General features: G+C 49.0%; 1 protein-coding gene across 1 annotated transcript; it reads right to left on the bottom strand.

Moving 5' to 3' along the window:
- Positions 1-393: 393 nt before the first annotated feature.
- PURB (purine rich element binding protein B) lies at positions 394-9,082 on the bottom strand. Its single transcript, XM_054017729.1, has 2 exons — positions 7,883-9,082; positions 394-7,755 (listed from the first exon to the last, which is right to left on the bottom strand). Exon 1 carries the CDS (start codon positions 9,062-9,064, stop codon positions 8,144-8,146), a length of 921 nt encoding a protein of 306 aa, XP_053873704.1. The 5' UTR covers positions 9,065-9,082; the 3' UTR covers positions 394-7,755; positions 7,883-8,143.
- Between the last annotated feature and the right edge of the window lie 1,267 nt (positions 9,083-10,349).

Below are 10,349 nucleotides of genomic sequence, written 5' to 3'. Positions count from 1 at the left end.
ATTTATAAGGGGAGAAGAGGCCGAGAAAGGGGCTGGAAGTTACAGCCGGACAAATTCAAAGGAGAATTAAGGCACAAGTTTTGATTTGCTCGATGACAGCGATTAACCATTGGAACAAGCTCCCAATTCTCCATCTCAATGTCCTTAGATCAGGGCTGACTGACTGGAGGGTGCTTTAGCCAAGCAAGCTATTGGGCTCAGGGCAGGGGTGACACTCCCAGGCCTGCGATGTACAGGTCAGACAAGAGGTCTCATTTCCTTAAAATCTCTGGATTTTCATAAACTCTAAATTCCTACCATTTCCCTTAAGGTCACTGGCAACGACCACCTTTCAACCCAACCACCTCAGACAGACAGACACGTGCTCTTTAAAATGACGCAGACGACAGCATGTCAGGTTCATTCACTTTTCCGCATACTTTATTTGTTACAAACATACAATTTTTTAAATATAGACTGTAAAACTCCATTTGCAAAAATCTGCTACTGTACGGAGTGCTCACTAGCATGAGGCTTTCTTCGCATGGTTTGATTTCATCGATCGCTTCGCTAGCTCGCTAGTGGTAAATCCAGGACCTGCCGTCATTTTGTCAACAGCCTGTTGCTTGGCCGTGTTCACATTGCTCTTGGAAAGCAGCCCTGCTAGCCTCAAAAAAGGGAATCAGAATCTGAGCTTCAACCAACAGGCAGCAAGACAAAACCAGGCAGCTCGGACTCAGGTGTTTGAATAGTTTTCAGCGCTTTGCTTGACAGGTGAGAAAGGAATATTTCTGATCGGTTTGCTGCACTTTCACGTTTCTATCGGTTTGAACTGCACCTTGCAGCCATGTGTTTTGCCAGTTAAAGTGCATTTTTTTTTATTAAAAAAATAAACGAGGAATAAACTTTATTCTTTAATCAAGGTACTTAAAAGTGAACTTTTTGGTCTCTCAGCAGATATTCCTGACAGCAGTCCTATTTCCTACAAATTCATTTCGAGCATTTATAGGGGAGCTTTAGAGAAGTAGATCTACGTTTGCAGTTACTATGAGCAGAGAACAGTTTTGATAAATACATACACATGTACACAGACGTCTCTATGTATACAATGTACAGGCATGTGTATATTTACATATCGGTCAATTACATCCAAGTATGATCAACGTTATGTCACTTGCACAATCAATCATGAATCTTGTACCAAATTAAACAATGTGCCCACCTCCTAAAAGCGTACATTCCACCCAGCAAAGCGTCTCCCTCGATCGCCGGCCAGGCTCACAGTACTGCACTGCTCCGGCTGTCGTCTAAATACACAAATACCGACCAACAGAGGTTGAGACACTTGTGAGCAAAGGACAAAGGAAGCTGTGTGCTACACCTAGCATCGGGAGACGCTGCCTGGCAAGGAGTTACATTAATACCAGTGGTAGGAGGTAGCAGAGACGCATCTTGGGGGCATAAAAATGAAGCTGATCTTTTTGCCTCCTTAACTTTCCAGCCAGCACTATTCTAACCAGCCAAGCCATGAGAGCCACCAATCAAATCACATCCCGCAGGCATGCCAAACGCGTTCAGAGGACGGACAGCGCATGAGCATTGCCGGTACAGCGTATTTTCAGGAGCAGACTCCCTACCTCCCCACAATAAAAGGTCCCTGCCCATTCTGATCTGGGACCACGTTGACACTGGTGTAACTGTTGGCTTCAGTGGCTCAGCCCAGAGCAACAGCAGGGTAACAGACCGGAATAGGCACTAGCACCCATTCTATTTCTAACATACCAGGAGGGAGGGCTGAAGTGTTACATGTTAGTGACGTTAACTAATGAGCACTTCTCCCACCCAGCCGCCACACAAAAAGAGCTGGTATGGCACCCATAGAATCCCAGACAGAGCCGCTTCGACTCCTCTATATATTTATGCTAAAACAGTGTTACCACTGCGTGAATCCAGCTGTTCCAATTATTGGGGGGAGGGGGGAGGAGGAGCAGGAAGAACTGAAACAGACTAAGCTCTATTCTTCTTGTGAATCCCACATACAATCAAAGGCAGGCTTTTCGAGCCAGATGGGCCTTTCACCACAGCACAGAGCAGGAAATTAAACATTTGGTCTTGGAAGATCTCTGAGGTTAATATGAGGCGTGATAGCCACTGCTGGAAATTAAGCTCTCTTTGCAAATTTCAACTCCCTCTCTCTATCTTGCCATACACAGAGCAGCAGTAATTGAGAAAACAGCCTCTGTGCAACCTGCAGGAGCTTTGAAAAGGCAGAGCACCTTACTGCTTACCTGTGGGCTGCTTTCCTCTGTAGATACAGTACGTAAGAGATTAAGGCTAGATAGCAGCATATTACAAGTCGCCTGTGACAAATGCACATCGCTTTTATGTTCCTTCTGTGGAACTTCCGATGCGATCGCCAGGTGAGTTTCAGTTTTTAAAAGAAGAAACTTGAGCTCACTCACTGCATGGGTTAAAAAGGAGAGGGGAAGGCAGTGAGAATGACTAAGAAAAATGCAACTCAAAAAAATAAACTCCTCCTGGAATTACAAGGGAGCCTTGCAAAAGACCACTTGAAAGCACAAGTTTCTTCATCAGCATAAGGTCGCTGTGCCTCTGGTACCAAGTCTTCCCTGGGACTCTGCCAGGCTGTAAAATGCAACAGATTCTTTAAGAGTGGGGGAGTTCGTGTACTTTTAAAGGGTCAGGAACCACTAAGATCCCATCAGCTTGCGGTGCAGTCGCGCCTTTTAACTCACTGAGGCTGCTACAAAATCCACCGCTTCAGACAGGTTGAAGAATTTGGGCGCATTCATAGTAACATATGGGGTTAAAGAGATGGAGAGAAATTTTGGCAAGGGGATTAGACCAAAATTTGTCACGAGTTTTAGGGGGGGAGGGGGGGGGGGGAGAGAGGGAAAATCTAGGCACTGTTCCATGTTACAATTTAAATAGGACTACAAGGTATTAAACCATTCACAATATACAGGTAAGAAAACCAAAGCTAAGTGCCAGTGGCAAAATAAGTGCTACCACATGGGTAAGAGGCAGTAATTAGTGACTACGTTCAGACGTTCCGATTCCTGCCTCTGATCCCAAACCTCTTTGGATTGGAAACCACGTGCAAGAGGGCTGAGGTTTCAGTACAAGGCTGTCTGACCAGTCAGAATACCACACAAAGCAAAGCAGCATTTGTCACAGTACTTTTTTGGTATTTTCTCGTGTGGGCTGAAACCAGAAAGTGCAGGAGGTGTGAGATTTGTGTCAACCTGACCAGAGGAAGGGGCTTCTGTTCTTTTACCAGAATCATGTCTTCCCCATCCTCATAATCCAATAAAAAAATTGTTCTTTCAGCAGTATGCAGTTTTAAAAGACAAATAAAATGGGTCTTGGATAATTTTCAAAACCCAGCTTTAGGTACAGTATTCTTGCCAACCCAAAGTTCTCCCAGGCATCCTAAATATCATTAGAAGACCTGGAATCAGATTAGAGCATTCACTGGGAAAGGGAGCAGGGGAAGGGTTCAGGGTGTTTACCTGGCAAGCGTCCTACTGAAGACACTGAACGAGCAACACTACCTCTCGGACTGGTATACACACAATGCAGAAACTACCACAGCTGTTGGACATTCACCTGCCTAAAGATATGAGCATCTGACTCCACAAGGAAGAGGAAATTGAGTGCAACAGGTTGTGGATCTGCTGTCTACAACTAAAATTACTTACACAGCAAGTTTATAGCAGTATTCTTAAATGGATCTGTACTTTTAAAAACACATTTACCAGGGGGTCTTCTCATCAATTCAAACAGTTAAACCTAACATCAGATCAGTTATTCTCATTATACTAATGTGTTTATAGCAAACAGCACATGGCAAGACACTAAGATTGTTCACCTGCTTAAGAAGAGGCATATTGGGATAACATTTACTACTAAGAATTCACAACAATTTGCAGCCAAAAAAGTGCCATTTTTATATAGGGAAACCTCTAGATTTTCCTCTCCCTCCCTCAAGGCCACACTGTTTTTCACTGAATATCTGCTGAGAGATTAATTGTGCATCAGATAAAGTACCATAATAATTCTGTTACACTCGTAAGAGAAGACGTCTGTGCATATACTATGCACTGACCAGTTTTTCACCAAAATTAAAAAAAAAAAAAAAAAAAATCAAGAAACTGCCACTCTCTCAAGAGCAAAGTAGTTTGAGAGTTGTCAGTCACTTTATAATCCTTTGTGTAGATCAGATTCTACACCCTTGTTTTGGATGGGAAAAGATCACATTTTAGCAAGTCCTCCTCAGCTATTACAATATCGAAAATGTGCAGTCGTCGACCGGCCACTCAATATGAGGGGATTTATTGTAACCAGCCTCTTGTGCCCCTTACCCTGAACGTTTGAAAATCAGACAGGATAATTACGTGTTTTTTGGGAGGGAAACTGAAGCAAAAGCTTGAATCACTTCCTTAACAAGACTTGTGATTTATTACAAAAGGATTCCTGGATAACTGACAGTGCTGTCTGCTTTCTAAAGGCAGCTCCTGCTGCTGCAGCAGGAATCCTTTTGCAGCAAACACCTATGGAACAGAACACCAACCCGTAACGCTACGGGAATTTATACCTGTATGCCTCGAGTATTTACATTGGAGGGTTTGGTGCTATACAAGATTTACATTTTGTTTTGTACAGCAGATGCCTTGACATAGTTGCATTCTGGAACTGTCATTCCAGGAGCAACAGAAATCTGAAGTTCCATAAATTCAGGAAATCTCCTCTCCAGGGGTGTTTTGCCTTTTTTTTTTTTTTTTTTCTTTCTTTCTTACAGAATCCAAGTTTATGGGGATTTTTTTAAAAGAAGAAGTGTCCAACCCTTCTTGTTGCAGAGGTCACCTTCTCGATCCAAGCAGTAACACCAAGAATGGGACAAATTTCCTCCCCCTTTTAACTATACAGGACTTGCTTAAGGATCAAGGTGAACTGTCTGATTGTCCCACAAACAATCCAGTTAACATGCTTGCCTGGAGTAAATGGATATACCGGTCACATCAAGATGTTCCAATCTTGTGATGCCAGATTCTATAGAAATAAGACTATTCTGAATATCCAAATAACTAACATGTTACAAATTAGTGTCAGAGTGATGCACTGTAAAATATACAGTGTAATTTTTAAGAGGCTGTGGATTATGGGGACCTTCTGGAGCCCCAGCAGAATCAATCCACTTAATTTATAACCCAATACGTATTTCTGAATGATCCTCTTTGCAGCTCACAAGAAATATTCAGAGTGAGCCCAAGTACAATAGAAAACTAAAAATCTCTGCAGAAATTCTGCAGTTCTGAGGCAAACTCCCTCCTTTCTGCTCCACCTACCCTGTCTCCAGATTCCAATTGCCCCACCCCCAACAACAGGGAATGATTTCCTCAGTCAGTGAACCACTATACTCAACATGGCCTTGTGCCACTAGAATTGGGCTCCATCTTCCTGCAGAGGGAAGACCGGCCATGAACCCGCTGTAGGAAGAGATAATCCTCAACAGCAGTTAAGACTTATCAACCCACCTTTCATGATAGCTTAGTTGGATACAGGCAGGTTAACAGTTTTGAATATAAAATTTCTTCTGGAAACACACTGCATTCTGACCATACCTGATGTTTGCTGGAAGGCCAAACTGAGTTGTATAGGAGTTTTGTACATCGATACATCACTTATCTGGTCTAATGACTACAGAAGAAATGTTTCTGGTTGCCAAAGCCGGTGCCATATATGGCCGTGTTCTTGGCATACATGATACATGCTTCTGTCCACTTCCATTCTTCCTAGACAGCTAATGATAGCTTATGTAGCCACTGGCAAGGGACTATCAAGACCCTGTCGCTACCACATAAGTAAGGCTAGTTACTGCAATTCAGCCAAAAAATAGAATCCTCTGGAAAAGGAGAGGTACTGCATCTTCGCAAAACGTGAATTGGCTCACTGCAGCTGAGCAACAAAAAAGATCACCATTGAAGCAACAAAACACGTTGTTGGTCTATACATAAATTGTACATAGTTTTAAAATGAATGGAAAAATTACACCACTATACACCCAATGTCTGCAGCCTTCAAAATTCTCATTGCTGCCTGCAATCTGTAATTAGTTACGCAGAGTTTTCTACACCCCTAAGTGCTGTGATGTCTCAGCCCTTCTGTCTGCTGAAACGGTGGAAATTTGTTCTCCGCAGCAAAGAACTGAACACATGTGAACGAAATACATAGGTAAATACAGCAGGACATTATTGAAAACAGCTGCCTTAGAGTACAAAATACAGTACAAGTATACGGATGTAATTAAAACATCAAGAAGAACTATTGCTCCCGTACAGTTTAGGAAACCCGGTTCTTTGCAACGGAGAAGAATTAAAAAAAAAATCTTTAAAAATTGGTGTTAAAAAGACCTACCATGGACACCAGGAGGAAAGAATTAGTTTTTAAAAGGGCAACAATACAGGTCTGTGGCTGAAACAAACTCGTGGTTAATGTTCTGATAACTGATTTTTATCACTATCTCAAAAGCTATTTTTTTTAAAATCCTACCCAATCTCCCCCCACCAGCCACAACTGCATGAAAAAAAAAAAAAAAAAAAAGCCTTTTGTATGTTCCTTATTTTCCAATAAATACAAAATAAAGATAGTATAGGTAGAGTAATAACAAAATAAGGTAATAAGGGTATGCAATAAATTAAAAAGGCAGCTCAAATAAAGGACAGGCATGCACAGTTTAAAAAAAATATGAAAGATTCTATGATGTCACCCAAGTAATATCTGGAACTTTGGAATGAATAGCACTCTCTCCATTCAGTTCAAAGTTACTAGAATATGACTAGGTGTCTAGAAATACCTTTCTGGAGGGGTAGGGTTGACTCAATTAGCTAAAAAAAATCATTTTAGAGTGAAAATCCATTTAAAGTGGTGCTCCCTGGAAAGAGCCCCAACTGCATTCTGGAGCAACAGCTGGACGAATTGGCAGTAGCCAGTCTATGGTGAAATTTCAAGGTGGTAAAAAATGCTGCTAGGGTATATTTATAGTCACAGAGCTTATTCATTTTGTTTCTGCTCTTTTTCAGTGATGGATCTGAAGCTCCCACAGGTTGTGTGCTGCTCTGAACAATCCATCCGTGCATTTTTGACAACTCTGCTGTTAACACAATGTGAGGTACTGAGGAAACAGATTCAGTTCTCTTCTCTTGTTAAAAACTCTTGTAAAAGAACAAGTGATGGACTTTTGGACCTGAGGTTCTTGGTGTTTAGATTCATAGTCGAACATGTCCACTGATTTCCATTGAAGATGAATGACGCTCATGTCTCACTTTGTGCCAGTCATTCTTTCACAGACTAGACTTGTAGCCACATGCTGCTGTTCTCAACCAAGTTATGGTTTAAAGATTTAAAAACCCAGCTCACAGGCTGGATTCCACTTATTGGCTGGGTCAACCCACTGAAGCCAAGAGAGTTGGCTCTTACTTCTCCCTACTGCTAACGCTGTTTCTTTTCCAAGACCACCTTACTTGGAGAGAAGGGGAAGAACTTCAGTGAGCAGCAACCAATCCACTCAGCTTTCCTTGTGCTTTATGCCTGTTTTTCCTTGAACCTACCTCTTCGCAACCCCCATGTTTAAAAACAAAAAAATCAAAACAAGAAAGTGTGTCTTAATCTTCAGCACGCTGCCAGCGGGAACTCGCTCGCTGACCGGTTCCGGCAGCGCCCGGAGCGTAGCAGTTTGCATCCCAGAAAACAAGTCTGCAAAGGAAAGGACAGAATGGACGTTGGTCCGGAAACAGGCTCGTCCCAACTCTAGGCCCGAAGCTGCCGGGATTCCCCTCCCACCCCGGCTAGGCCCGATCTCCTTCGCCATCGCAACCTGTACCCTCGGATCTGGATAGCTGCGGCGGCCTCTCCCTTCTCTTCAAGCGCTCGGCGGCGGCGCGGCCGCCGGGATGCTGGTTTCCATGGCGGGGGCGGTGTGTGTGTGTGGGGGGGGTTTACGATCTCGAAAGGGGCCGGGGAGGGATCCGGGCAGCAGGGGCCGGGGCTGGGGGCGGTCGGTGTCTGCGGTGAAGCTGGATTCTCTCTCCGCCGGGGCCAGGGCTGGGGGTGGCGGCGGCGGCTCCCCGGCCGGGGGCGCCGCTCAGTCGTCGTCCACGTCGTCCCCGTCGGAGTCGTCGCCGGCCCCGCTGCCGCTGCCCGGCCCGGCCGGCCCGGCGCGGCGCTCGTAGAGCTTGTCCCGCTGGCGCTCCTGGATGTCGCGCATCTCGTCGGCGTAGCGGCAGAAGGCGCCGCCGAACTGGGCCCAGGCCTTGCAGGGCACGGTGATGGCGTTGCGGTAGGACGGCTTCACCTCGCTCACGCGCAGGAACACGCCGTACTTGTTGCAGCCCACGTCGAAGAAGAAGCGCTTGGAGTCCACGGTGATGGAGGTGCCCTCGGGCAGCTCCCCGCCCAGCCCCGCGCCGCCGCCCGGCCCGCCCAGCTCCTCCTCGTCGCCGCCGTAGTCGTCGATGAGCTTGGCCAGGGCGTCGCGGAACTCGATGAGGCCCTGGGCCGGCAGCGCGATGGTCTGGCCGCTCTGCAGGCCGGGCGGGCCGGGGAAGCCCGGGCCCGGGCCGCGGTTGATGGTCTGGCGGATGCGCAGGAAGCGGCCGCGCTGGTTCTCCTTCAGGTCCAGGTAATACTTGCGGTTCTCGCGCACCAGGAACTCGCTCTTCAGCGCGCGGCGCGGCCCGGCCTCCTCGCCCGGCCCGGCCGCCGCCAGCTGCTCGGGGCTGCTGGGGCCCAGCTGCGCGTAGTGCTCGATGAAGTCGCCCAGGTAGTCGCGGAACTCGGCGGCCACGGCCATGGAGAGCGTGAGGCGGCTCTTGGAGCCGCCCGCGCCCACCTCGGCGATCTTGAGGAAGCGGCCCTTGGCGTTCTGCTTCACGTCCAGGTAGAAGCGCTTGTTCTGGATGTCCAGGCGCTTGGACGCCAGTTCCTGCGTCTCCTGCTCGGGGCCCGGCCCGCGCGGGCCGCCGAACCCGCCGCCGCGCTCGCTGCCGCTGTCCCCGTCCGCCATCTTCTCGCCCCCGCCCGAGCCGCGCGCCCCCTCGCCCCGCTTCCGGCGCCGGCCTGCGCGCGCGCCGGAAGCGGGCGACGTGCGCCAGGCCCCGCCCCGCGGGGCTTGGGGCGCGCGCTCTACGCCCCGCTGCGACAAGGGTGACGTCACTACCGCACCGCGACGTCACTGCGTGGCGTCATCGTATTCGAGCCGCGTTCCCTGCCCCGGCCCCTCCCCCACGCTAGGCCCTGGCCCCGCCCCCGCCCCTACAGTCCCCCCCTCCTCACAGGCCCCAGCCCCTCCCGCATAGGCTGGCCCAGCCGCCCGCTGCAGAACTGCCTGGCCCCTTCCCTGGCCCATACAGAGCTGTTCCCCCAAACTTCCCTGCCTCCCTCAGCCCCCCCCCACGAGTCCCCTCCCCCCACGAGCCCCCAGCCCTTCCCCTTCAGCCCCCCCACGAGCCCCCCCAGCCCTTTCCCCTCAACCCCCCCCATGAGCCCCTGCCCCCCCACAAGCTACCAGCCCTTCTCCCGAGGCCCCCACTAGCCCAGAGCCCAGGCCCTGGAGTGGAAGAGGCAATAGCAGCTCCCCACCTTTCCCTGCACTCTCCAGACCCACGATTTGCTCTTTGGGGGCAGCTAAGGGGAGCTCCCGGCCCCAGCCTGGCCAAGTCCTGCAGCGCCGAGACAGCCCCACCCCAGTCAGCGGGCAAGGTGGCCACGGGTCAGCGAGTCCCCAGAGCAGCTCCCTGGGGCGAGGCCTTCCAGGGCTGGTGGGTAACTTGGGGGCTAGAACGAGGGGCATCTCGCCCCCTCGCAGAGATTGGTGCCTAAATCCGGGCCCAGGTAGGCGGCGAGCCCTGCTTGCCATCCACAAAGCAGGGCAAGCTGGGCATTTGGCCACCAGAGTCACAGGTGGGGCCTGAAACAAATTGGCTGGCCTAACAGATAGGTTATTCACACAGGCTGTGGGAGACACCCAACCCCACCTCAGTTCAGGCCCCTCTTCCTGCAGGGGGAAAAGGGATTTGAATCCGGGTCAGCCATCTCTCAAGGAGGGCTCGAACCGTGCGACTGTAGAGTTATCCAACTCTTTCACTGGCCGAATTCATATTTAATTATTCAGTTATTGAAAGTGGAACAGCTTCAATAGGCGTGGCTGAGGGAAGCCCACAGCAGGATATCCCCTAGCCCAGTGGCTGGGGCACGTACCAGAGAGGTGGCAGAGCCCTGTTCAAATCCCTTCTGTCCCCTCTGGAGAAGGGGGGGACTTGAACTGGGGATCTCCCACCTCCTGGGTGAAT

This window comes from Malaclemys terrapin, chromosome 2 (genome assembly GCF_027887155.1).
Source record: "Malaclemys terrapin pileata isolate rMalTer1 chromosome 2, rMalTer1.hap1, whole genome shotgun sequence".
Taxonomy (NCBI): Eukaryota; Metazoa; Chordata; order Testudines; family Emydidae; genus Malaclemys; species Malaclemys terrapin.
Note: the sequence above shows the minus strand (reverse complement) of the source record. Positions and strands in the feature narration are given on the sequence as shown.